This window comes from Empidonax traillii, unplaced genomic scaffold (assembly GCF_003031625.1).
Source record: "Empidonax traillii isolate 1590-97213 ecotype Southwest subspecies unplaced genomic scaffold, ASM303162v1 scaffold601:size890739, whole genome shotgun sequence".
Lineage (NCBI taxonomy): Eukaryota > Metazoa > Chordata > Aves > Passeriformes > Tyrannidae > Empidonax > Empidonax traillii.
The window spans coordinates 595,609-623,595 of NW_020955794.1; the positions used below are offsets into that span (position 1 = coordinate 595,609).

General features: G+C 46.6%; 1 protein-coding gene across 2 annotated transcripts in view; it reads left to right on the forward strand.

The window, feature by feature from the left end:
• The window catches only part of ITPR2 (inositol 1,4,5-trisphosphate receptor type 2), a 206,391-nt gene extending 178,410 nt beyond the window's left edge, over window positions 1–27,981 (forward strand). For both annotated transcript variants that reach the window (XM_027898520.1, XM_027898521.1), the window contains 5 exons: window positions 1,464–1,591; window positions 3,256–3,421; window positions 4,718–4,878; window positions 26,315–26,476; window positions 27,724–27,981. In XM_027898520.1, coding sequence (XP_027754321.1) covers window positions 1,464–1,591; window positions 3,256–3,421; window positions 4,718–4,878; window positions 26,315–26,476; window positions 27,724–27,810 — 704 coding nt within the window. In that variant the 3' untranslated portion in view covers window positions 27,811–27,981. The remainder of the gene's footprint in view (window positions 1–1,463; window positions 1,592–3,255; window positions 3,422–4,717; window positions 4,879–26,314; window positions 26,477–27,723) is intronic.
• Window positions 27,982–27,987: the final 6 nt, after the last annotated feature.

Below are 27,987 nucleotides of genomic sequence, written 5' to 3' on the forward strand. Positions count from 1 at the left end.
TTGGCTCTGAAAAAAAAAAAAGATGGAGTATCGTTTGGAAGGAGGAGATAAAGCAAAAATTAGTTGATAATGATGAAAATCACTGTGCTGATAAAAAAATTCCAGATATGGCAGGATAAAAAAAGGTTTCTTGTTTCAATCCTTTCAGTTTCAATATTTAAGCAGTTATTTTTAAATCTGGAATTACTAGTCACAGTAATGTCTTTAGTGACCATATACCTTAACAGAAACTCTTTCCTGGTGTCTGCTTTTGCTTTTCTTTTTGCTCAGAGTTCCTTAAATCAGGAGTTGTTTCTCAATCAGTTTGCTTGCAGAGCAGAAGCACTGGTGGCAAAAGCAGCAGATGCCAGCACTGTTGTGCACATCCCAGTCATGGGAGGCGTGCCCCACAATTTGGGGACCCCGTGTTTTAAATCCAAATTACTTGTCCGGAGTGTGAGTGCGTTCAGTCAATTCAATTTGTCCAAGTCTACCTCGGTGCCCCAGCTGACGTGGTGGTTTGGGGCTGTTAAATATGTGTTTCAGTCAACTATCACAGCGGGATGTTGTTATTTATTAAATTATGTTACAGTGAGTGCGTGAAGCAAACCAAGTGTGAATCGCTGTCTTAAGCGAGCGTGTCCCTAAAGAGAAAGGAAGGCAGGAGAAATGGCAATCACGGCCCTGACCCTTCAGTGCAAGCCAGCAGGACACATGGAACAACTCAAGCAGAGCTCTTCAAAGGGAGGCTGTTGATGCAGCCCCAGCATGGGAGCGAGTGCGTGGTGGGAGGAATTCTGGCCAGTGCGGACAAAATCCCCCCGGGGGACTGGTGTTCCAGCCCAGCTCCTCTGCACGTTCAGACATCTCCTGCACAATAGTACCCTCTGTGGCTCAGCCAAAACCAAGCAGCAGCTCTGCAGCAGAGATAAGAATAGAATCCAAGTTTTCAGGCTGAGGTCAGGGAGAGCCTTTCATTTAATGTACATCAGGCCCGTGTGCTGGTGGAAAGATCGTGGACAGATTTACTCGTCCAGAAGCCAGCCCCTCCTTAATGGTTCGAAATGTTAACATGACTTGGCTTGTGCATGTGAGTAGGTAGAGGGATGATTTCACAGGAAGACAATCCCTTCACAAATGTGCTTCTAATTCTGTGTTTATATGGCTTCTCCTCTATGCATTTTTAGGAGGCTCAGTGAAACCAGTGGGAGCACTGCAAGGAAAAGGGGTGCTACCGTGAATAGAGGTGGCAGCTCTGGTGTGATTTTCTCCATCTCTCTCCAGGCTGAGTATGCCTGATGTGCCTAAGCGTGTCAGCAGCAGCAACGTTCACAGGGATAGGGATGATCAGTGGAATTCTAGCTGAGGAATATGAAAGGCAGATGTGCACTGCAGCTGCTTTCTGCAATAGAGGGCTGCGGCTTCGCTTGGTGAGTGATGGGTTGACGCTGTGACTCCTAAAGCTGCCTCTCTCCCGCCTGCAGGTGAAGAGGAGGAGGATGGAATAGAAAGGACCTGTGACACCCTGCTCATGTGCATCGTGACCGTGCTAAACCAAGGCCTGAGGAATGGTGGTGGTGTGGGAGACGTGCTCAGGAAGCCTTCCAAAGATGTAAGTGTTTTGGCTGAGGAAGCGCATTACTCCCTGTGCATCTCCCGAGTGCCAAAGTCAATTTTTGGAGGTTATAGGCAGTATTTGTATCTAGCCTGGTCTCTTGTCACACTGTTGATTTATCCATGTAATTTTTAAATCCCAGATGGAGTGTTTAATGGGAAGAGCTAAGCTTGGTGTGATGATGATACTTGAAGAAAGGAACTCTAGGTAGTTGCTTACCCCTTCTGGAAAACTGGAGCTTATCATAACCTTCCAAGCACTGCTAATAAGTCAGCCCTGTGAGGCACATCTGGAGTGCTGTGTCCAGTCCTGGGCTCCTCAGGACAGGAGGGACATGGAGCTCCTGGAGCAGATTCAGCAGAGGCTGCAGAGATGATTCAGGGACTGGAGCATCTCCCTGAGGAGGAAAGGCTGAGGGAGCTGGGGCTGTTCAGCCTCCAGAGGAGACACTGAGAGGGAACCCCATCCATGTGTGTCAGTTCTGCAGGGAGGGGGCAGAGGATGGCCCAGGCTCTGCTCGGGGGGGCCCAGCAATGGCACAAGAGGAACGGGCAGGAACTGATGCCCAGGAAGTTCCAGCTGGACATGAGGAAGAACTTCTTTGCTGTGCAGTGACCCAGCCCTGAACAGATTGCCCAGAGAGGGTGTGGAGTCTCCTCACTGGAGGTATTCCAGAACCATCTGGCTGCAATCCTGTGCCATGTGCTGTGGGATGACCCTGCTGGAGCAGGGAGCTGGGACCAAAGACCCACTGTGGTCCCTTCCAACCTGAGCCATTCTGTGATTCTGTGAAGTGTTGCTGGAGGTCACTCTTCTGTTACAGTGAGAATTACAGATGCCAACTTTTAAAATTGATTAATTGATAAATATACATCAAGACCCTCCACTGAGGTACATAATGCGCATTTTTAGCTTATATTTCATGGCATCTGCCCTGGAATAGGTCCTGTTGTTTACTTGCACTCAAATAGCATGAATGTCAAAACAGAATTCTGTATATCATGGCATATGTCGTCTTCCATAAGTTTCCTCAAAAATTCAGTTCATTTGAGGACTTCCCTTAATATTTAGGTGGGTTTATGTGTTTTTATTTAGGTTCAAAAAGAACATCACAAATAAAGGCAAAGCAGCACTTTGCTTGATGAGCCACACCATAACACAAGGATGTGTTATAAATAAATTAACAAGTAGGATCTCAGCAGGGCTTGCAAGAGTCCAGAGGCAAATAACTGGGATCTGGATGGAAGAGCTTCCTGTGCTGGTGATAGAAGTCTAGGTCCTACCTCACAGCCTGGGAGGTTCTTCATGAAGAAAAGTTTATCCCCATGAAATCTGTAAACACTTAGGCTTTGAAAAGTATCCTTTCCACTTAGCAGCTCTTTAAGGCTAATTATATTAAAGCACTTCCCAAAGGGTAATACTGTTATCCCAGTGAATGTGTGGGAAACTGAAGAAATCTGGTGACTTCTAAGTCAGGGTCATGGGGAAGAAAAGGTTTTGGGTTTTATGCCTTTGTAGTCCCTCTCTGTTTCTGAGAGTAAGGCTAGCAGAATTTGGCATATGAAAGGAAAGATTTGCTTTGCCTGAGCTAATGTGAAAATGTTGTTTAATATTTTAGAGCTCTGCTATTTTTATATCTTATTGCAACCTTATTGTTGCAGGAGCCCTTGTTCGCTGCACGAGTTGTTTATGATCTTCTGTTTTACTTCATTGTCATAATTATTGTTCTAAACCTGATCTTTGGAGTCATCATTGATACATTTGCTGATCTCAGGAGTGAAAAACAGAAAAAGGAGGAGATACTAAAGACAACCTGTTTCATCTGTGGTAGGTGCTGCTGATTTATTGAGATATTTGATGGGGAAAGGAGTGAAAATGAAATATTTCTCAATAAATAAAGTGTGAGTCTAAGGGGTGGTTATCTCCTACAAGGAAGTCTGTAAAAATGCCAGAGTTTGATTCCAAATTTATTCCCTCTCAGTAGGAGAAAGATTTGGTTTATGAATCAAAAGCCAGCTTTGCTAAGAGGTGACTTCACAGTCTCCACCCCGAATCTGAGGGAGAAGAGCTGTGTCTCACACTTGCATCATCACCACTAATGGAGATGGTGCAGCTGCTGACTTTATTTCACAAAGCGTGATGCAGATGAAAGTGCAGATTGCTATTTCACAGCACAGTGCATTCCAGAAGGGTAACAACAGCAGAATCTGCCTGTTTCAGAAGGTGATATGAAACAGGGGACAAAAAAAAAAAAAATCCAGTGAAAATCAGCCCCACAAAGCCCATGGATAAATCACGCTTATTTTGAGGTGCACTCACAAAGAGGAGCACACCTTCACTCCCCTAGGGGACTTCAGAAATACCTGATTCTTTGTAGGCTGGGTGTTGTTTCCATGGTTGTACTGACAGGGATGCATGCTGTGCAGAGCACAACATCTTTATGTGTCTTTAGCACAACATCTTTGTGGAAGCCTCCACAAGAGATCCAGGGAGAAAAGCACCTTGGTGAGTCCTGTCCTTCCTCACCGTGTTACTCTTCAGAGATTTGACCCGTGACAGGGAAAAACCAAAACATTTCTTATGACTACAGCTCTGTAAGGACAGTGTGAGTTCAGAGGAGCAGAGACTCACCCTCTCTGCCAGGCTTAGGCACACAAACAATCCCACCCCAGCTTAAGTGGGACTGTTCATATGCTTGATGCTAAAAGTGTGCATAAATCTTTGGAAGATCGGGACCTGGACTGCACGCTGTGGGCTTACCAATATTCATCTAGAAAGAGGCAGAGCCAACACTTGTAAAAGCACTTTACAGCCCTCAGCATATGAGGCACTGCGAAACTGTAACATATTTCTTATATTGTTATTGTTATTAAGAGGAAATATCACAAGAGAGGATAAATGCTGCGCTGAAAGACTTCTGTCAGGAATGCCTTCTGGCCTGGTGTTTGTTGTCTGGCAGTTACTGTATGCAGTTATAGCTTTTAAATTAAGCTCCTTCAAATTTATGGTCCTTTAAATTGAGTTAGGTCCCTTTCTCTAACATATTTAACAGATTTGAGTATTTTTATGTTGAAATTTATTTTTTGGCTTTACGTTCGTGTCTTTTTTTTTTTTCTTTTGCAGGACTGGAGAGAGACAAATTTGATAACAAGACCGTTTCGTTTGAGGAGCACATAAAGTCAGAGCACAACATGTGGCATTATTTGTACTTTATAGTCCTTGTCAAAGTCAAAGATCCGACTGAATACACCGGCCCGGAGAGCTACGTGGCGCAGATGATTGTGGTGAGTCAATTTGGGCACGTGCTTTGTGCAACTGAGAGATGCTCTTTGCAGCTAGAGCAGGGAGTATCTTTTTTTTTTTCCCCTCCTCTCTCTGAATAATAGGAGGCATCGATCTGTGTTTTTAAAGATCTTTTCACGTGCCTCAGTCTGCGACAGAGCCTGATCTTTACCGTAGTGAAAGGATGGAGGGCGCAGGCCGCGGTCTCCGGTTTGGCGGCCGTGCTCTCATGCTCTGTGGGTTCTGCTGCCTCATTAGCCAAACCCAGGGCAGGAGATGCATCACAACATCTGCTGCTGCTCCGGCTTTGTCCAGTATCCCTGGGCTGCTGTCCAGAAAAATAACGTCTCCTGCTGAACACTGAAGCACAGGGTCAGCGTTGAGGGCTCGCGCTTTTCTCCTATGACTGCTCTGAACAAGCTGTTGAAAAGACCAAGAAGAGCAGCTGCAGGGATTTGAAGAGCTACAGAAACTGCCTCTTGAAGCAGGGAGAGTATGACTTGGACTCGGAGAGAGAAATGTGATGACACTGGGGCAGAGAGATGTTTGATTGCGTTTCGTTTCGAACCTGCTACCAAAGAGGGTTCATTCTGGTGAGTGAGAAGGATGGATCCTCAAGACTGCCTGGCTCGGGGCTTCATTTTTGAGGAATTCTTCCTGTCTGCTGGGATATTCTGGTGCAGCATTTTCTTGCTGTGGACTTCCTGGCAGGTATCACACTGCTCAGTGCCCGTGCCAGGGTCTGTGGTTGCAGAGCTGGCACATGTCTGAGCCCCAGAGGAGGGGATCAGGCTTTGCTGTTTATGCATTTCTGGAACCACATTTCTTACCGAGAGCATCTGTCCTGTTCTCCCTCATCAGGCCTTTGACTGGACATACTAGCCAGCCTCATTATTGAGATGCTGGGTGCCCTTTTAGTCCTCATTTTAGCCAAGGGGAAGATTCTTCTCCTTTAACTTCAGCTGTCTTCACGTCAGGCGCCTGGATTCAATCGATCCCAGCTCCCTGCCTCGTCAGTGCAGAGAGCTGGGTTATTTATCCTGCCTTCAGATGGGTGTCTGGGAGAGCTGGGGTGACTCACCTTTCTCACTCCACTGAGAGCCTAAATGGTTGGTTTAGACAAGCTGCCTAATTGGGAGCTGGCTGAAATGAGAAGAGATGACTCCCAAGCACCGTGCGGGCTCGTGCAGAGCTTGCCTTGGAGAACCCACATTAGTGGAACAGCTCATGTTTAGACAGGAGTGTGTGCTTGACTGCTTGGAGCTGCTGTAAGTGCTGTTATCCCTCCATGGGAAAGTGGTGTGGCAGGCGATGGGAATTCAGTGCTCAGGTACGGAGGAACAGCCGGTGTCCATCACTTCTGAACCGTCAATCTCGTCGTCCAGCTCAGGGCATTTAATTTACACTGTGTGCAGTAGTGGGTCTACACTTCTGCAGTGTGATGGGAGATATAGAAAACCTAAAACAAAACCTAAACCAAATCCTTACAGCCCCTGTAGCATTGCAAGAAATTATTCACAGTGGCGAGTTGTCCTGTTACACGGGAAAATATTTTAGCTTATCTCAGGAATGCCCTTTAATCTGTGGAATCAGTAACATCTCCAGACTCTGGGGCTTGTCTCATTTGTTTAGTCCTTCTCTACTCCTCTTCCTCTCTCTGCAGTGTTTGTGTGATTTTAAACTTTGTGGTATGTATGTTAAGTATTAATGTTTAATTCCAAGAGACACATTAATATTCATAGTAAGTGTATTCATCCTGTGGCAGCAGTGGTTTGACTTTTCTGATGTAATTCACTAGTGTATTTTACTTTTACATTAATGGTGGGAACTCCTGTTTGAATGTCTAAAATATTAACAGAAAAGCACCAAAAGCTCATGTGACCTCAAGCATTGAACTGATTTCTCAAAGCCCCTGTTTCTCTGTGGCAGAATGTTGATGTAATCCAGATTTTAGGATTATTAAACCCTCTGAAGGAAGACTTTTTTTTTTTTTTTTCTATGGGTATATGTAAAGTTAAAGATTGTTCTGGATGATGGGAGAGGTACATATGGGCCTAGAAGTGTAAAGCTTACATGGAACGGAAGCAGGAATGAAGGAGTGAGGGTTAAAAAAAAAAGAGAAAGAAATGTTTGAACAAACTACAAGTGGCTGGTGTGGGATTAGTAACTGTGTCTTTGTGTAGTTCAAATTCCCAGCACAAAATCTAGGGAAGGTGTGCTGCAGAAATATTAGCACTGCATAGCAGAAGCAATTGGAACAAAAAAGTGGAAAAAAAAAGGGCAGGGCACTTTCCTTTGGAGCCAGAGAGTCTCCTGTATATCACATGGTATGAGGAATATTAAGAAATTAAAGAAGATAATCTGTCTGGAAGAATGGAGGATGATGATATTCAACTGGGAGAAGAGATTTAGAGATGCAGCTTTGCTCAGGACCCAAAGAGTCATCACAAGGAAAGCTCTCAGAGGTATTTCTGCAGCTATTGGTTGTGCTTCACAGAATGTTAGTGATGAAATTACGTGCCAGGCGTGTGAGATGTGCTGCATTCTGTGCAGAAATTAAGCCTGAGCATGGTTTGTGTCCTGAAGACAGAGAAGCTGATTCAGACTTTGTGCCAGACTGAAAGCTCAGTGACCATACTTGTGATGCTGGGAGAGCAGACCACGTTCTGGTTAGGACCTGGCACAAAAGAACAGACTTCAAATTAACCTTTCCCAAGGGGCTTGCCAGTGGGACTGACTCATTGCTGAAGAAGGCTTACTGGGGGTGTGTGGGATTGCAAGAAATATTTATAAGGTTGTTGGAATAACAGGAAAGTGTCAGGGCCTCTTCGAGGGGGACCAGAATAAGATTTTATATTTCATACTATACCATAATATGGCTGCAAAAATTCTGTGATTCATCCTTCTGGAAAACCTCTCTTAACTCTATTAGTTTTTGTTATGATTAGGAATGCCTTCTGTGGCTGCTTTTGTAGCTTTGATGGATCAAACCCCAGTTCTGTGTTTTCACAGCCAGATTACTTAGAGAGAATTTCTACCCAAATCAAATCTTCAAGGCTCAGATCTATCTTTAAATAGAGGGTCAGAATTTTGGAGCATGCTGCAGTAACTTCTTCAATAGGAAGTAGAGTTAAGCTCCAACTATCATCCTCACTACCCCTACAACTGTAGTTAGGAACCAATTATTATTTGCACTTGTCTTCTACTGTCTCACAAAGTATTGCAAAAAGTAACATTGGAATGATTATCAGTATTAACTAAGCACCAGAGAAGGCATCAGCAATTTCTCATGATCTCTCTTCTCCATTGCACAGCCTCATCAGAACCCAAAAATATGACTGTCTTCTTTATGACCCTCAGTCTTTTCTGTGTGACCTTTGTCCAGCAAACAAGTGGTTTGAAGCCAGAAGCCTCTGGTTTGAAGGCTTGCTGATACTATAACTGATTGAAAACAGGAATACTGCGGTTTTCTTCTTTTGGAATATTATTTGAAAGGCTGGGTGCTGAAATGGAAGGGAGTCTTTTATGCATCATAGTTCACTTCTCCAGTTTTCTCATTCAAGAAGGGGAAAAGAAACATGTAGGAGATGTTTTACACACCCCTCACTCGAAAGGCAATATTTTTGCAGGTTTCCAAGTTTGCATTTCTTTTCCAAGGGTGGTTTGTTTCGAGGTATTTCCATTATCTTGAATGTTTCTGGCCTCATAAGACCTTGGGGCGGAGGAGTTTTGCTTTCTTCATCTGGACTGTGGACATTATCTGCAAACTCCTGGTGTTGCCTGTGATTTTGTTGCCTGTGTTGCCAGCTCTATGTTGGCTTCAGTGCTTAACATACTACTCTGAGCAGTGACAGAAGTACTCAGTAGCTCTCCAGCTTTCATAAAGAAAGGTATTAATTTTTCTCTCTTTCTTTTAAAAAAAAGCATCCAGCATAAAATGTATTGTAAAGCAGCCCACAGTTTATGCACCTCAAGCTTTTCAGGCAGTTACTTTATGGAGATGTTGGTGGGAATAAAGCACTTCAGCTCTTCCAGCGGTGCCCATTCTTCTTGCACACTATCTTATATCACTTATCAGGTGAAATATCAATGAATATTAAATCAGGGTAGTAGGCTTTATTATTTGTTTGTTCTCCAGGCCTTTTTTATGAAGTCAGACAGGTATTGTACGATATCCAGAAGGACAGAAACTTTGAAAAGCTGGCTACATGCCTTGCATTTGGTCTGAGAAGCTGCATGAATGACTCCCCTATTGAATTTTCATTCCTGCAGAAGAAATTCCTGCTTATCTGACCCATTTGACCAGAAACACCATCCCTAGCAAAGCCAGAGAGATGCACATAACCTGCATTACATTGATACAGCAATCTTTGAATGTTCCCTGTGTCAGAGGAGACAATTTAGTGCCATAGCTGGAACAATGAAGGTTGATGTCCAGATTTTTAGACTTCGTTTTTGAGAGGTGTAATTTGTACACACACATCTCACCTCAGCTTTAGTAGCTGTAAATGGAGAAATGGAGGTTAAAAAAAAAATGTAGATGATTAGTTACTGAATTTTTTTGCAGCAAAACATATATGAATTAGCCTGTGATTTGTGCCTCCATTAATTTGCAAAACTAAAAGGCTATTGGCATAGCAATTAAATTAATTATTTTGCCCACTGGAAGAATGAAAGACTTGAGCAAACGCAGCCCTAAAAGTTTTGTTCTTGAGTGCTCTGTCCACAGTTCCTAGCAAGTTTCATAATGGCTTTTATCAGCATTAGTGTGCTACCTGTCATAACTACATAATTACAGCACCTAATTATATTATTACTTATTTACTCTAATTATGTAATTGGATGTAATTGGTGCAATTACATAACTCCTCAGTTGAGAAAACTGCTCTGAAACCAGCCTATGCTCCTAAGAGTAAAGGATACTGTCATGAATTAGACTATCCCTCTAAAGCAAGGCAGTCTTTGGTGGGAAATTAAAGGTTCTGTTCTCCATCGTGGTCATTGGGACCATGAACTTTTTATTCCCATCAGCGTTACAAGGATGAAGCAGAAGGTTGAGCAGCACCAGCCTGAGGTTCTGAACAGTGGTCTTGCCATTCAGTTCTTTTAAAAGCACTTCTGTGGCACAGCAATGACCTGGCATTGGTCATGTGACAATAGATCTTAACTTGCTGTATCTTCAGTTTTTTGAAGGTGTCATCATTTTTTATGTATATTTGTTTTTGGTTTATATTATTAAATAGAAGAAGTATTTAGCAAATATTATGACCATTTCTGTGTCATGGAGGGAAAAATGCATTCTCCATCTGAAACATTCCAGTTGTTTTGTTCGTTGTTTTTAAATACTGAAGCTTGAAAATTGAGCTGAAATTAGTGCTCCCTTGAGCCTATGCTGCTGTTTCTGTTCTTCCTACCTCCAGCCTCGTGTTTTTGCCTTCTTTCTCTATTAGCTACCCAGAAGTGGGTGTTAAATTCAAAAGCAGCCCTGGGAACGGTGCCAAGTGAGCCATTGAGAAGCCTCACAATAGTTGTCATTGTGCCCATGCTGTGTGCTGGGCAGCGCCAGCCCTTTCCCCCTGGCATCCCCTCTCTCTCTCTCTCCTGCCTCACCTCTCCTCCGTTTGCCACATTCCCACCTCGGGAGCGGAGGTGTGATGTGACACCCGTGGCAGCACCAAGCTGCTCCCAGGGTTCAGATCCTGGCCACAGTCGCTCCACGAGGCTGTGACCTTTCCCACCCCGGTACAGGAGCAGGGAGAGGGGACAAGCTCGCCCCTGGAGCTGGAGTTGCTTGCGTACAGTCCCTGGCACACCCGTGCGTGGCCTGCAAAGGCTTTTTTTTTTTTTTTCCTGTCAAGTTGACTGTCAAAACAGCCCAAGTGTGAGGCAAGTGGCGCCTGCAGAGCCTGACAGCTGCGGGTCAGGAGCCTGGCTGCCCGTCCCCTCACACCTTGGGGAAGGTTGCTCTGGGGTTAGTTTAGTGAACATGAAGTCATCTCGCTGGTGCCAGACCCTGGTGTGCTCCCCCCATGTCTGACATGGTCAGTGGCCATCCCCAGGCAAACGGCGTGGAGGTTTTGAGGAGGCAGATCCAAAAGGAATTCAGACAGGGGAGGTGGAGGCAGTGGAAAAAGTGCTGTGCAGAAAGGAGAAGAGCATGCTGACAGCAGGGAGGGGAGGAGCAGGGCTCGTGGAACAAGCTGTTCTTTACTGCTGTCGATTTTTGTCAAAGAGTGTAATAAAATAATATGTACTAAGAGGGCTGTTGACCTCTGCTCTTAAAATATAACTTCTTTGGAGAAGAAGAAGAAAAAAAGTTCCGACATCCAGGGTTTCTCTATTCTGTTATCCATCATCTTTTTGAATTTTGAGGGCAAAAGATTTCCCTGCTAGTTTTTATCTCTACTCTGTAGATATTCCTATTACATCCGAGGATCACCAAACAACTGGACAGGTAGAGAGAATAACCTAAACCAGGGAAATGTCAATCCAAGGTAAAACATGAATGCTGCATGAGATACACTTGGGATGTCAGGGAGACGCTCCGGGTGCTTTTCACGTGCACTCGGTGGTGATTCATCCCAGGCAATTTAAGAAGTTTCCTCCCCCAGATGTCCACCCTACCCCTGTGTCGCAATTAACCACAACAATAGCAGAGGGGGGAGGACAGAGAGACGTGTTTGTTCGCTCCTGAGCTGCCGCAGTTCACAGCCCAGAGTACTAATGTGCAAATTGATGGCCACTGAAGTCGTGCCAGTCTGAACTGCGCTGGTTGAGGAGAGGACACGGCACTGATTCTGCTGCCTCTTCGTAGGTGGGATGAAATCAGCACTCAGCTGATCGGGGTGACCCTTTCAGCTGCCACAGCTCAATCTGCCAGGGACGAGTGAGCTGCGATTTTTCGACTGTCTCACGGTAGATAAGCTGTATTTTTAAGGCTTCTTCATTATCATGAATTCCAATTCGACGTGGAGTTCCTGATCTGGCAGCTCACAGGCTTGAAAATCCTTACAGGGCTGGTGCACACAAACGCTGTGCTGGAGTGGGGCGTGGAGTTTATAACTTTTGGGAAGCTAATAATGCTCCCTTTGTTAGGGCTGAGTTATTTTACTTTTGGAGACTGGCTCTCCTCCAAAAACCAGCAGATGTTATCAAAGCGAAGCTTGCAAGGATGAGATGTATGTACATATCATTAAGCAATGAAACTTTTTCTTAATTGCTTTTAAAAGGCTGATAGGATGCGTGTCACGTTATGAGTAATTACTTACCGTGGCAGTAATACCAAGAGCACAAAAGCCGGCTGCTAAATAAGATCTGAGGTCTCGCAGACAGGCTAATTTCCTAGGAAATGCAACGTTAGTTTTGTCTACACTTGGGTTTTCATAAAATAAGCAATTAAAGAAATATGCCTTAATAGATGATTTACTGCTCCTTTTTGTTTGTTTGTTTGTTTTGTTTTGTTGCTGTTGTTGTGCTCAAAATAGAAGAGCAAGTGAGAATGCAGCTCTCTGTGTCTTTTCACGTGGGCACAGACCCTGTGGCTTCAGTTTAGGTGCACCAGGTCCCAGAGAAAGTCCTTTTTCTGCATCAAGGCCTGGCTCAAGTTCACAGAGGATCTCAGAGCTATTGAGTGGTGATGCAGTCACTAAAATAGAGCTGGAACTGTGCTTTGCACAGGTCCAACCACTGCTTGGGTATATTAGGGGAGGTCCCTCTACCCTCACATATCCAAGTGTTATCCAGTTTTACATGCACAGAATATACTGAGGCACTGTTGTTGTTCTTTCTGCCATGAGTTATTTTTCTATTGCTGCTTTTGTTGTTGAAAAATAATGATAATTTCTGTAGGTAGTCCACTGCTATTTTTGCTTCTCTGTACAATTTTGCCTCTACGCTATTATCTCAGGAAAGTGCTGAACACCTCCCTCTCCACTTCATAAAACAAGCAATCACACTAACGTGCCTAATTAGCTGCTTTCCTGCTCATTTGTGTGTTTGTCAAAGCATGAAAAGTTAGCATCACGTGAGGACTTTGCATCTTTGCACAAACCTCCTATTCAACAAGAGAGCTGAGCATCTTCTTTTCTGCTTGAAGGGCTCTGCATCTCCCAGAGACGGGCTCTTTGCTCTGCCGTAAATAATTCAGCTGACCTGCTCGGCCAGGTGATGTGTGAGGTGTGGGTGAACAAAGGGAAAGGTGGGCTTCATTCGGTCCCTCCGCCTAAAAGCTTGAGGTCTTAGTGGCTTGAAGTTTATATACAGCCTTTTCAGACAGGCAGAATTAATTATCCTGTTGCCGCTTGAACAGGAAACCGTGGATCTGATCTGATCCTGCCTCCCTAGAAGTGATGCCATTAGCTGGAGCGGGAGAAAGATGAGTATCAGCGGCAGGTGCTGCAGCAGAGGCGGCTTTGCTGCCTGTGGGGAGGGTGTGGTGATAACCTTCACCCCCAGCTGCCTCGGTGAGGGAATGGTTGTGCCATTTCACAGAACCCTTGTCTTTGTTTAGCCCCTCACATTCTTGTTAACTCCTGGAGGAACAGGTCCCAGCACCAACACAACCTTGTCCTTTTTCCTCTGTCCTTTGAAATCACTTCCCAGTACAAAGCTATAAAGTGATTGCAAGTTACAGAGTGGAGCCTAAAGCTCCCCGAAAGCATATTCATTGAGATTTGGGCTTCTTTTTATACCCCCCTGAGGTCCAGAATCAGTGTTTTGATATGACCCATCATTAGTCTTTTTGTCCCCTGTGGCTCAGTTGTAAGCTTAGCTTAACTTCCTCCGTGTTTGAAAGATTTGGCCACCTGTCTGTTGGCCAGTATTTAGGCCTCAAAGGCTGATTTTGCTGCAAAGATGAGTTCTGCCTTGGTGATACAGCGCAGTCACAGCCCCCTTGTCCTCCTTCCAACTTCAGCTCATTCCGTTTGCTGAGGAAAATAAGTGAGCCGAGTCGGGTTCCTGTTTGTTTGCTCGCTGCTGGCCTTAAAAACTCGAGGAGGGGGTCTGGACAGGAGGCTGTGTTCCTTGAAGCTTTGCACATCCCCACGAACACGGGGTGGAGGTGTTCCAGCTGGAGCGCCCTGGAGCCGAGCGGCGCTGCTGGCAGGACATGGGCTGCGGTTCCCTGCTGGAATCCACGCTCTCGCCTTGACCTGCCAGAGGCTGGAGCTGTTAACTTTCCAGGCAGCCTGCAAAAGCCATCTTTTATCCCTTTGTTAAAGAAGCATGTGGCTGGGGATGGATCTGCGTGCGGGCAGACCTTTAGTCTGTGATTCCAAATGAGGGAAAGGCTCTCCAAGGCACTGGATGGGCACCTACTGTTGTGCTGAAAATGCTGGCAGCAGCAGAGCCAGAGTTCTCCTGGGATTGGCCGTGTAGGGGCTTTGCCTGGTGAAAATTGGGCCTTAACTGGGATTGCAGATAGTGATAAGGAGGTGAACCCCGGAGGAACAGCGTGATGAGCAGATCCCGAAACATGTCAGCTGAATTCATTTTGATTTTGCTCCGTGGGAGAAGCAGCAGGCACAAACCACTCCAGTGCTGTTTGAGAATATTATTGCAACATTTGAAAACAATTACTGTTCTTTGTATTGCAGTGGTATACTATAAGCTTCTGGCTGCCTGAGCGGGAGAGAGGCTGAAAAATTGTCCCCAGCCAAGGCAGATAACTGCAGATGCTGAGGGAGGGAAGGGCTACGGGTTTCCCCAAAGACATGAGGGCAAGCAGTGAAAGATGAGTTCGAGGTTGTTGCCTTTACCAGGAACACCATTTGAAAGAAAGCAGGCGTGACTTTGGTTGGACTCAAAACATCACAGTGAGATTCTGCGAGATGTAAAAGAGGGAAAGGCTAAAAAAATTGCATTTCTGCTTCTGAGCTCTCACAGTGCAGAGACAGCAAGATTTTGGGGGGGGGGGGGTTGGGTGCAACGTTGGCGTGAGCTTGATTTACAAGGTGCTACAGACATGATGAAGTTACTTGTTTTCTGTATCTGTCATGGGAAGAAAAATCCACGGGCCTGTATTACTCTGTATGGATAAGTTTCTGAATTTGTGTAACTTTAGTCTGATTGTGCCATTTATCTTTTAGGACCAGCTTTATGAGATTTGTGTCAGTTTTTTTCTATCTGGTTGCAAGGGTAGTTCGTGGAATCTTCTCTCTTTTTAGCGTGGTGGATGTGTGTATGATAAAAAGCTAAGATTGCATCATCTTTAATAAAAGAGAAGATATATAGCCTAAAGAAATCAGATTAGTTGTAGAGAAAGAAATCAATCAGGTTGGCAAATTGCATCTGTGGGACAAAGTGCAAAATGTTTGTTTCATAGAGTATTTATTGAACAAATTTGTTGAGAAGATGGTTAAAAATGCTCTACAGAAAAAAAAAAACCTGGGAACCATTTTGTTCAATTTAAATGACATTGATGTATTTTTTACATCATGAAATCTTGCAATATTACCAACAACAATCCCTGATAAAGTACTTTACACAATTGCCTCACAGGGCATTTTGAGATAAAAGTATATATTGGGGATTGTAAATCGGCTGCATCCAATTTATGTATAATGGAACCCACTACAGCCATCCTCCAAAATTCAATAGATCAGGAATCACATTACACTTCTGTGAGTTTGGGGTAGTAGGAGCTCTAAAGAGCCTCCAAAACAAACAGGCCACTTTAAATCATATTTAATGAACCCTGCGTATTTTATACACATGTGATTAAAATGTTTTGTTTCTGTTTTTCATTTTGCTGGGTGCTGCTGAAGGAAAATCGTAACTCCGGGTTTGTGAAACCGATCATCTGCTTGTTCTCAAGAGAAAATGCAGTTTAACTGAACAGGGCAAACCATATTTAAATGCTGGGGGGGGTGGGAAAAAAGAAAAAGCAGATCTGTACAGAGAATCCATTTTAATATTTTCCTAACAATGAAAGCAAGAAAGCTAAATGAAAATGCAGAATAGGCAGATAAAGGGTCACAGAGTAGCGTGGTGGTTTTTTCCTCTTATTGATCTGTGCCTGCAGCCTCTGAAAACAGCACACAGTGGACACAAACCTGAGTGAGTAGATGTTTCAACTTCAGGGCCCAGTTTTACTGGTTTCCACCTACTTCCCAAAGGGAATGGAAGTGTTTTGTGCTTCCTTCCCAGAGGGCAGGTGGCACCTTGTGGGATCTGCTGTGCCACAGCCAGACCTGCCACAGGGCCAGTGCTGGGACATCGTGTTTGCATGTGCAGAGGAATGTGCAGAGCAACCCATGGGCAAGTGTTTGACCAGAGGAAGAGATCAGAGAGCAGGTTGGTAGCAGGTTGATGGTGTTGAGGCCCATAAGGCTGGAAAGTGGCCGTTGTTTGGTGCTGTTCTGTCAAGAGATGCTTCACAGAGAAACTTAGATTCTTTTTTTTCCTCTTCTCTGAGTGATACTCAAGTATGTGCATTTATGATCTTAGAGGTCTTTTCCAACCCTACAAGCTCTGTGATTTTATACACATATAAGGCACGTGCGTGATTGCATCGTTACTTCAAAGAGCAGTTCTGGGCGGTGATAGGTGATAATTCTTATTAATTTCAGAAGAAAGTGTTGTTCTTTCAGTTGTCTTTTCATACTGCCCTGTGTGCAAAATACATCAGAGTCAAAATGGGCCTAAAGCAGGAACATCAGATCAGGATTCAAAATGCCTTGGCTCTGGCAGTATCCTAAGCCAGAACAATCGCGCTGCAATCAGCAAAGCTCTGCCTGTGCAAAGCTGAGAACAAGGTCAAGTCCTGAGCTTCTGAAAAACGAGTCTCCAGCTGAGTCTTTGTATTTCCCAGAGATTCTGTTACACCAAATTGGAGCTAAAGCTAGGAAATGGACAGTACTTGCAAAATACAAGGTGACAGGACCAGACAATTAAAACTAAATGTGGAGGGGAAAGAAAAAAAAAAAAAAAAACAACCCACCACCATAAATTTCAACAAGTATGCTCCTGAATCCTGTGCTACAAAAGCTAGGAAGTAGAGGTCGTGGTTTGCAGCCTAATCGTGGAGTTAGGCCCTGGTTCATTGGATCAAACCAGCAGGCACATTGACAGAAACAGGTCCAAATTGGTGGTGTCCTCACCAGCTGTATGCCCCTGAGGAGCAGACATCATCCATGTCCCTAGCAGGGCCCTGGAGGGTATGTTTGCGTTGCAGTGGGATTCGTGCCGCCTGCTTTTGTCTGGAGTTCAGTGTCTGGAGAGCGCCTGCCAGCCTGTTTTGTGAAGGAAAATCAATATGAAAAGGAGAACAGGAGAAGGGGGAGCTCCAGCCCTGCTGGTGCAGGCAGTGTGGGAGTGTGGGGGTAGGAACGGCCAGGGGCCGGAGAGGCATCGGAATTCTGGTCACTTTAGACACAGCCAAGGGGAAGCAGAAATGCCATTGCTGTTCAGCTCGGTGGGAGCCTGTCCGGCAAACCAGCGGTGAATTCACTGAAACGATGTCAGGAGCAGCAGGGGAAGGAGAAGGAGAATGAAATTAGAGCTGGGAGGGGATTGTTCAGCTCTGCTCTGCACTGGGGCGACCTCACCTTGAATGTCGTCGCAGTTTTGGGCACCACAGTATAAGAAAGACATTGAGCCATTAGAGAGTGTCCAAAGGAGGCAACAAAGATGGGGAAGAGCCTTGATTTGAAGCCATATGAGGACACTGAGGGCACTTGGTGTGTTCAGCTGGAGAAGAGGAGACTGAGGGGAGACCTCTCTGCAGTTCCAACTGCCTGGGCAGGGGCAGAGGAGGGGCAGGACTGAGCTCTGCTCTGGGTGACAGGGACAGCCCCCAGGGAATGGCCTGAAGTTGTGTCAAGGGGGTTTAGGTTGAATATTAGAAAAAGGTTCTTCCCCCAGAGGGTGGTTGGGCTCTGAAGAGGCTCCCCAGGGCAGTGGGCACAGCCCCAAGGCTGCCAGAGCTCCAGGAGGGTTTGGATGATTCTCTGGGTCACAGGGGGTGACCCCTGGGGACCGTCCTGTGCAGGGCTGAGGGTTGGAATGGATGATCCTTGTGGGTCCCTTCCAGCTCGGCATATTCTGTGATTTTGGTGGCAGTGGTTGGGCTGTGTGGGCAGCTGAGCCCCTCTCCTGTGACAGGACTGCTTGGGGACACTGGAGGAGCAACCTGAGGGGAGAGACAGAGACCTGCCAGGTTCCTCTGCACACAGACTACCATCACATTATGCTGTTCTTCCCCCACCGAGACAGCTGGAACTAAACCAGAGCCTCCCATGCTGCCATTAGAAGGTTCTTTTTTTAAGGACGTGCACTTAATGTCAGAATATTGAAACCATACCCACGTGAATAAAGTTAGTAAGCCAGTGATTCATGGCTGTTTCAAACCTCTATCTAGCCACAGTAAATTTCTGCTCGGTAGTGACAGTCTGTGTCCACATGCAGGCTATGATTTACAGTTCTGTGTTTTGTATCAACAACATCTGTTTAACAAAAGAGAAGGGGGAGAAAAAAAAAAACCCAAGAACATTTATTTTCTAATCTCCGTACCAGATGTTTCATTATGCACAAGATCCAGGGATTATATCAGAAATAATTTAGTTATTTTAAATGAATAATCTGAAGTGTTTTTCCTAAAGTATGTCTGGTAACCACTAACAACACAAAAACACGGGAATGTGGAAAAGTAAACTCATGTTTTGCACAAATCTGTAATTACATCTATTTTAAGGGCACAAATATTAAGGACCACATCCTAGCTTTAGATGGTGGTGTTGGGATACTTGAAGATTTGCAGAGGAGAGTATCAGTTCTCGGGGTTATGATAAAGTGGCAGAGAGCAATTGAAACAGCAGAAGAAAGTAACATCTGAGAAATGAACATGTCTTGCCCCCAAGAGGGGTGTGAGAGCACATTCCAGCTTATGGCCTTGACTGGGAAAAATTATTTTCATGATTGATTCCATCTTTTGGAAATGCCAGGTTCCTTAGGTGTGTTTGGTAAGCAGAAATATTGGGGTGCTTGTCCTTTACAGAACTTCAAGCTGAGCGTTGAAACTGCCCTGGAGAGCATCAGTGAAAAATCTTTGCAATTTGGGGTTTATTGTGGTTCCTCACCGTAATTTTTTTGCAGGGATATCATAAGTGGGAATGCTGATACAGAAACACTGAGACATTTATAACTGAGTGGCCTGGATATCAGTTTTGAAGAACTCACAATTACCCAGAATTACAGTGATAGGTTCTGTTGCAGCCCTCAAAAAAGTCAGCCAAGTTAAAATGAAAGTAAATGCATCAAGGACACTGCTAAAGCAGATAGTTGGTCATTGTTGTGGTTTCAACCTTTTTTTTCAGGGGGAAACAGGTTTCTCTGTTTTTCTGTGAGTTGTGGGAGCTGTAACATATCAATCCAGTACAGACCCAGCCAGAACTATTAGTTTTTTTGTTGCATACAGATTTATCTGTAATTGCCAAGGCTTATTTTTATTTTCTTTGAATTACTGTCGTGGATGCATAACAATTCCTAATTTCCCTCCCTATATTCTTGTACAGCGCAGATTGCTTATCAAATACAGTCTTAACATTAAAGTGTCAAACAGGATTTGCAGAAAGCTATTTGGGTTTGTAGTTTAGGATGAACGTTTATCAAATTGCGGATTAGCTGAATCATGCACTGAACCAAATTATTATTGTCTGTGATTAAATCACAAAGTGGTTATTGCCCTGTGTCATCTAAAGCACACGATAGCTTAAATCTTTTCAATCCCTTTTTAAGGTGGCTGCAGGAGCTACATAACTCCAGACTTTTAGGACCAGGCTCTGTCCCTGGGCAGAAAAATAATAGCTTTCGAAAGGTCACTTGGACTGATCCCTCTCTGCTTATATGGGCAGCAATATCTAGGAAGGGAATGGATGGACTTATTTACATTTCAGACATAGAGAATGATTCTCAGTAAATAGATCTCTTTGTACCCAGCACTCAAGTATTTATTCAAGGTGCTGGCTCGGAAAAGAGGAGTGAACAGTCTGTTCATTCCCGCGCCCGAAAGGGCACACGGGCTGCCCTGCTGGAGAGCAGCGATGCCAGGGGTCTGTTTTGCCTTCATGCCGAGGGCACAGTGGGGTGGCAGAGGGTGAAGCTGTGCCCACCTTCCTGGCAGAGCCGCTCCTCGGCCGTGGAGGCCACGGAGTGGCCGGTGCTGTCTCTTCTGAGCGCTGGTGCAGCAGGGTTTGACCACCCCAATGGGCACTTGAGGGGCTGCAGTCTCCCTAAAGAGGCTACAGTCTTCCCAAAACTCGAGGAGGCTTTTTTTTTTTTGGCTGCTATGGTGGTTGCTGTTCGTGTGTGTGCCCATGAGTGTGTGTTGTGGGGTGGAACTCCAGGAGTAGCCCAGGGCAGCACACCGGGGTGCTGGTGGCAAACCTTCATGGTGATTGATGTCCATGCTCCCCTTCTACACCCTTCAGTGATCATTGAATCTTAGAATATGCTGAGCTGGAAAGCACCCGCCAGGATCATCATGTTCAACCACTGGCCCTATGCGGGACACCCCCAAGAACCCACCGTGTCCCTGACAGCGTTATCCAAACGAAATGTTTCTTGGACTCAGACAGTCTTAGTGCTGTGATTGCTTTCCTATGGAGTCTGTTCCAGTGCCCGACCACCCTCTGGGTGAGCGACCTTTTCCTCATACCCAGCCTAAACCTCCCCTGGCTCATGGTGACTGATGTCCGTGTTCCTCTTCTGCACCCTTCAGTGACCGTCCAGCTGAGGAGCAAAGAGGGCTCTCAGCATACCCATATTCTCAGCCTTGCTGTTAGGCAACAAAACCCTCTGCTGACTGTCTTGCTCACCTCGCTGAGTCACCAGGGAGCGAACATTCCATGTGAGACAGGGAACGGTGGGCTGGAGGACAGGGTGGCCCGTCTCCTGCCCTGGTGCGTGCAGTTGGGGAGGTCACAACCCAGGAGGAGTCACGAGCAGTCATGGCTGCTTTTTTTAGTGGATAGGTAGGAGGGAAGTCCTGAAATGGCTTGTTTTCATGTTGCAACAAGGGGTCACGGGGCGGAAAGCGCGGAGAGTCACTGCAGTAGAGGCTGCTGGAGAAGTGAAAGCCTGGCACAGCTGATGGTGCCGTGGCACTCGGAGCCCATGGCAGCGGCACCATCTCAGAGTATGCTTTAGGCTGCCTTTGCTCCTCGACTTCATCCCCCTTGTCCTACTCTTTGACCTATTTTCTCCTCCTGTTATCTAGTAATCTATTTTTTAAAGGCTCAGCCCAGTCTCTCCTGCTGGTTGCAGCTGATCCATCTCGCTGCTAGCCTGTGAAACCAGCACCTCCTAAAGAAACATCCCTCTGCCAATTACTCCGGAGGCATGGATTCAGCTCAGCGTGGGAGCTCGATTGAAGCCAGTTGGCTGTGCCAACAGGACAGGGATGGCTCAAGAGAGACTTCATACAAAGCACAGAAACTCTCTAAATGAATTTCTTCAACCTCTTCTCCAGCCACGCTCAACCAGAGCTAGCAAAGCCGGAAAAAATGGCAATGTTCTCCTGAAGGGAGGAATTAGCCCACAGCTCTGCCATGCCCCTGGAGAAGCCCACGGAAGGGAAGGGGAGTTGCACAGAAAACTGCAGGAGGCAGGCGCAGCCTTTTGCTCCGAGCAGGAGGGTTTGAGGTTTCTCGGAAAACACAAGTAGCAAATCCCCTAAGCCCTGTGCTTTCTCAGGCATGTGCCCTCGCCGTCGGCACCTCGCGGCTACGTGTACCCAGAGTACCTTGCAGAGAGGTTTCACCCCGGGTGAGCTGAGATTCCCGCTGGAGTGCTGCCAGCCGAGGGGGGGGGAGGAGGACAGAGCACGCTGGATCGCCACACGAAATGTCTGCTCTGCTCGTGTGCAGTCTCTTTGGCCCGCAGCCTTTTGGCAAGCCCCCACCTGCTTTTTTTTTTTTCCTCTTTTTTTTTTTTTTTTTTTTTTTTTTCCTTCCCCCAGCTGAACTGGCGGGGAGAGAGGAGGCTGCAGCAGCTCCTTTCTGTCCCTGCAGCCCTCCTGTCTGGCTGGACACAGATGTGTGTTTAAATAGGGATTCTGCAAGGCACAAGTCATGCTTGCAGGAAGAGCGGGGAGCAGGAGGATGCTGCGATCCGTAGGTGGGCTGCCGTGGTTGGGCTGCTGTCCTGCGCAAGGATGAAATAACAGTAACAACTAACAACATTACTGCGTTCAACCCGGGTTGTTTAGAAAGAAGATTTCGGTGCGTTTTAACGATTAATTATTTGTCCAGGAGGCATATACTGCGCTTTAAAGCGTCCCATCCACATACCTCGCCCTCTGCAAGCTCATTAATGCTGGAGTTGTGTCACCTCACACTAACCTGGTGGCTGTTGATTGAGTCCCGTGACAGCTGTTTGCAGAGGTTTGCCCTGCTCCCTGCCAGCAGCCTGCCTTCCTCCTCCAAATTGCCTCTCGGTTCCAGACGGGCTTCAAAATGTCTGAGCGAACGCTATCCTGGGCAAAACGGTTGGATTTCTAGGAGTAATGGCCGAGGCGTGACGGATAACATCCTGCAAAACCCCAGGAGTGCACCTGCAGCGCGGAGGAGGCTGGGGTTTTACAGCTTGAAGGTGTTAGTTGGTCAAGGTGAACCCTGGACCGAGCCCGTAAACATTTAAGTCCCAGAACAAATGTTTGGGGTTGTACAAACATGTTAATGACCTCCAGTTAATTGGCAAGCAATTACCTTGAGGTAAAAATAGCTTTCCCGTTGCTGATCCGTCACAGAGCGCGTGTTCCCCTGTGAGCGTTCGCAGATCACTAAAATTTTCGGCTGAGGAGCCTTGCCCAATTTGCCTTCTGGATCCTGGCAGGTTTGTGATCAAAAGTTTTTCTGCCCCCAGCAGCAATTTGCTGTTTGTTTGCGGCATAGGCTCAGCAAACAGGGCTGGGTGCCAGAGCTAATTTTCACGCTGCCCTTTATTTAATAAAGTCCTGCAGTTCATATAATGCAGTGAAAAAATAAGATAGTATTGACTGGCAAAAGCATGTGGTTCAGCAAGGGAACGTACCTGCTGCGTGCACTATAATGGAACTATTGGTTGAAGGCTAGATAAGTATTTTTAACTTGGAGACAGGTTGGCAGGCTAGAATGTGTCTCCTACTGAATTTTGCATCTTTCTGATATTTTGCATGACAAAGACACACAGCTGGACTGATTTCATTAGATGTGTGTTGCAGTTGAGAACCAAGAAGGAAAGTTCTGCCTGCTCCCCACACAGCATTTGGGACTACCAAGTGAGACCAGTGGGCAGGTGGTTGACCTGTTGCCTCTCTGCTGTAAAGAAAACCTGTAGAAGTCAGTAACACCTTTTCATGAGGTCTCTGGTCCATGGAAACCCATCAGCTTCTCCTGGAACTTGGATCAAGTCCTTGCTTGATCCTCTACAATACTTGGGAAAAGAAAAGGCCCAGATCTTCTTGGTCTGTAATTAAACCACACCTGGGTTTCTTTCCTGGAAGAGATTATCACAGCATTTCTAGGAAGGCAAAGCTGGGCACACGGGAACGAGTGGAGTCTGCCATTGAGCTCCCGTGACTCTGGGGCTCATGGTGGCCGAGATGAGCCAGCACGTGGTGTGGGGGGATTCCAGCTGGAGCCACATCTGCTCCGTGTGCACCATGGCAACCTGTGGCAGGGGGAGAGGTGCTGTGTGCCCTCCACGCGCCCCCGGTCATCCCTCTTTCCAGGAAATGTGATGTGCCAAGGAGGAAGGAAGCAGGTGGCGCTGGGTGCCTCAAGAGAGGCGAGCCCACTGAGCCAGGATGTCTTGCATCTGCACGGATTTGTGTGGTGCTCCTCTGGATGCTGCAGGGTGGTGGAGGGTCAGTCCACAGAAATCTTTCCAAAGCAGCTGTCGGTCCCTGCCTTGTGTCTTGGAGGAGTGGCAGATGGAAAACAAAACCAGCAAAGTGCATTTCACAATCCTGGCAGCAGTTCTCGGCAAACAGGGGAACCGCAGTGGTGGAGTCTCAGATTGCTCTCCCTGTGCAGCCTGGCTTTGAAACTTTGCTGTTGTTTTGAGTCTTGAAAGGGCTCCTGGCCCCTCAGCTGGCTCCTGCGGCCTTGCTTTTGGTATCTTCAGGTGCTTCAAGCAAGAGGAGCTGTAATGGGTGCAGATACCAGAGCTTTCCAGGAAACATTCAGATACAAGTGCAGCTCTGTTCTCTGTAGCTGCCTTGAATTAACGTTCTATGCCTGTAGTGGCAGACAGATTTGCTGGCAAACATTTTGAAAAAAAAAAAAAAAAAAGGGCATTGATCCAGAAAGTCACCGTGCACAAACTAAGCTTAGTGTAAATGAGTACACCTGTGCTTGACGCTGGGCACGTGATGAATGCTCTGCCAGGTCCCGGCCAAAATAAATTTAAAATAAATACAGGAGCGTACTGGTGGGAGATGAATGCTGGTCTTGTAAGCGGGAGCGCACGCAGCAGAAATAGGAGCCTCCCGCCCCGCGTGTCAGCCGGGGATATCCAGCAGGGAAGGTCACGTGCGCTCCTCTCGGGCTCACCAGCGGGGCTGGTGAAAACAGGTTTTGATTTGAATGAGTTATGACCCATTGAAAATGGCATCACGCGTAACCACAGTAAATTGTCGTAATGAGATCACGAGGCCGGAGGAGCGGGCGGCGAGGAGAGGAGAGGGGCCTCATTCCTTCCACCAGCGCTCACGGCTCGCAGCCCTGGGCTGCAGACCTGCCCCCTCCCTGGTTTGGTGACAGGGCCAGAGGTTGCACAGCCAGGCAAAAAAAAACCCTTAGAAGTTTTGAGTTAAAAAGGAGGAAAAAAAGCTGAAGTCGTACCAACTTTGGTTTTTGCATTTGGTCTTGTCCGGGCTGTCCGAGGGGACCGAGATAATGCCAGTAGTGGAGAAACATGAATGCCATAAGTGCCTCCATGTTTCCCGAGGCTTAGCTTGGTTGTTTCTAAATCACATTGCTGTAGGAGAGGAGAGTTTGGTGATCAGGGGCACTACAGAGCTGAAAGGACATTTTTCTGGAAGCACAATAAAGCCGTGCTCATTTGGTGTGTCCCTGGGCTCACAGCTCGGCCAGGCCAGGCCTGCCTGGACCCCGCTCGTGTGCAACTGCCCTGGGCTGCCCAGCTGTGAATGCTGCAGGATCATCGCTGGCTTTTCTGTTTTCATAGAGGGAAAAAAAAAATAGCAGCAAAATCTAAGGCTGCAACAAGTTTTGATGCACTTAAAACTTCACCAAATATCTGGGCAAAATAAGTAGCACAGCTCTTGCCTTCCAGGAGTTTTCTGGGTGGACTTTGGGAAAGAACTCCTTTTTACTCCTCCAGGAAGAGGGCTGTTTGCGTGGGGCCATTCGCAGCTCAGGGGACTGGAAGAAACACTTCCAGCTCGTTCTGTGCCTCATCTCAAGCTGTCAAGTGCCTGTGTCTGTAGAGGCCCGTTGCAAAACACAGTGCATATGACCTAACCACATCCTCCCACTGCCCCCAAGGTGGAGGGCAGAGGTGCATTGGTGCAGGACCTGTTTCCCTTGTCTCGTGCCTCCAGGCAGAGAGGGTTGCTGGCCACGTGGCTGCCACTCCTCTTAGTCTTGCACCCTTCCATCTCCTCCTTCTGTCAAGCTTTGCAACACAAATATCCGTGCCCCTGAGCTATGGAGACAGTTCAGGCTCATACAGATGCACAGCACCTTCCTGACTCATGTCATCTATTCACAGGGGTTTTAGCATGACTGAATCTGTAGCCTGAGTCCATGGATTGAGAAACACCCCAGTTCAGTGCTGTTCCATGCAGTGCTTGGTCCTTAGCAGGTTAACTTAACCCTTGGCAGTGGGGTTGTGCTTGCATTTACCTGAGATATACACAGTCTGAATAGCACGTGGAAGCCTAAGCCATTCCCAGGAGCCTTCCCAGACCTTCCACTGTGGGCAGCTGAATCGAAGTTCCTCTGCTCTTGCATCAGGCATGAGCCTGGAGGCCGGTCTGGAGAGGACTCATCTTGTTTTCCTGGTGTTGTCTCCCTGACATTGCTGCAAGGACAGCCGAAACAGATGGAGACCAGCCAAGCTGAGGAGACAGTGGGGAAATGTGTCCCTGCATACACTTAGAAGCAAAGCATGGGGAGCACTCAGGCTTTCCTGGTGCTGGTGAACCAAAGAAGTCTCCCTAGGGCTGACCTAGTGGGCATCTCTGCATGCCATCTCCCCCATGCTGCCACACAGGTGCAGCTGTGGGGAGCTGAGGTTTTCCAGTTGGTACCTGCTTTGGAGCTACAGAGAACCAAGAGTAAAAAAGCTTGTGTGAAATACTTCCTGAATTTACTGCTTAAGCTCATTTGTTTTGTGTCATCCACTGAGTAGAAGTCCTGAGTTTTCATTCTCTGGTCTCAGCACTGCATAAACCCCCTACTAACACGGCTCATTTTTCTAATACCCATGTAGGAGAAGAATTTGGACTGGTTCCCTCGGATGAGAGCCATGTCCCTGGTTAGCAACGAAGGCGACAGTGAGCAGAACGAAATCAGGAACCTGCAAGAGAGGCTGGAGTCGACCATGAGCCTTGTGAAACAGCTTTCCAGTCAGCTCGCCGAGCTCAAGGAACAGGTAAGTGCCCAGCCAGGGGTAGCAACGTGAGCACGTGCGGGTGAACGCGCTCCCTTTCGCCAGGTCACAGTCAGGACACTGTTACAAAAGAGACTTTTGTCTTAGAAAGGTTTTATCTGTCCCTCCAGTGAGCTTTCTGAGTAGGTGCACTGATACAGGTCCGGAATGAAATTGTACTCTCTTAGCGGCAACAGAGAACAGGTAAGGAGAAAAACCGAGGGGGAATTAGTTACAAAATCCTGCGGGGGGGTGTGCAAGGACAGAGGGAAAGCTGCAGGAGCGAGGAAGGGCCGTGCATGTGGAGGTGCTGCACAGCCCGGCACTGAGATGGGCGTGTCAGGAATAGCTGCATACTGATGGGAGCCAGGAGAAAAGCCCTCTGTGTCCCACACTTGGATTTCCCCCCCCCCCACTAAGAGTATCAACAGTGCTGTTGTGGAAACAATTTGCCCAGCCTGTTGCTTTGCTTGTGTCACCCTCGTCTTGGTGCCCCTCCTCGGGCTCCCCGTCCTCTCCCGTGTGGAGCACAAGCTGCTGGTCCCCCTTAAAGCCCAGCTCCTGCCTAAACCACCTTCCAGGTTTGCTCTCCCTTCAGGATCAAAAGGCCAGCTCCCTTTTTTGCTGCATGTGCTGTTCACCTCTGGTTTGCTCATTACAGTTTCAGGAAAGCATCTTTTGTGTTTTCTTTATGGGGAGCACTTCAGTGGCATCAACAGAGTTACCTAATTATCACCCTTCAAATCCCTCCTTAAAACTTTTTCCCTGTGAAAAAGTCCACAAAGGTTTAGGCTGGATGTGTTGAGGCCATTGCTTATTGTGCTTACCCACACCGTCCTGGTGGGATTTGTTTTCATCCCCCTCTGGCTGGATCTGTTCTCTCCTGGCTTAAATTTAAACTCTGTGTGGCTGGGACCATCTTTTAATTCCGTGATTGTACAGCATCAAGTGCAAATGCTGACCCTCTGCAGGGCTACACAGCACAATAGCAGTGCAAATAATACACTGCAAGACCTGCGGGGGGATAAGAATAATGCACAAATGAGAATAAAATGGCCATACTTTGCAGGAAACAGATCTCCCACTTCAAAGGCCTCTCTTACTCGTAATTTTCAGTGCTGAAGAAAAGAATTCCACTCCCTGTTGTTTTGCTTATATGTATCTTGCTCTGTGACTGCTAAATAATAGTAAAAAGAAAAAAAAAAAAAAAAGAAAATCTCAACTCATCTCTCTCTGCCTTTCCACCTTAGATGACAGAACAAAGGAAGAATAAGCAGAGGCTGGGCTTTCTTGGATCAAACACACCCCATGTGAATCATCACATGCCACCACCCTGATACCACGGGGAGAAGCCGTGACTAGCCTTTCATCAGTATTCCCGCTTTATTATAGAATAAAAAAAAAAAAAAACAAACCCCGAGATCGAGAGGAGTGAACAGTGCCTATTGTTGCAAAGTTAAAAACAACCAAGTGCCAAGATGTTAAGTGGTTTAGCTCTGGGAACAATTTGTAGC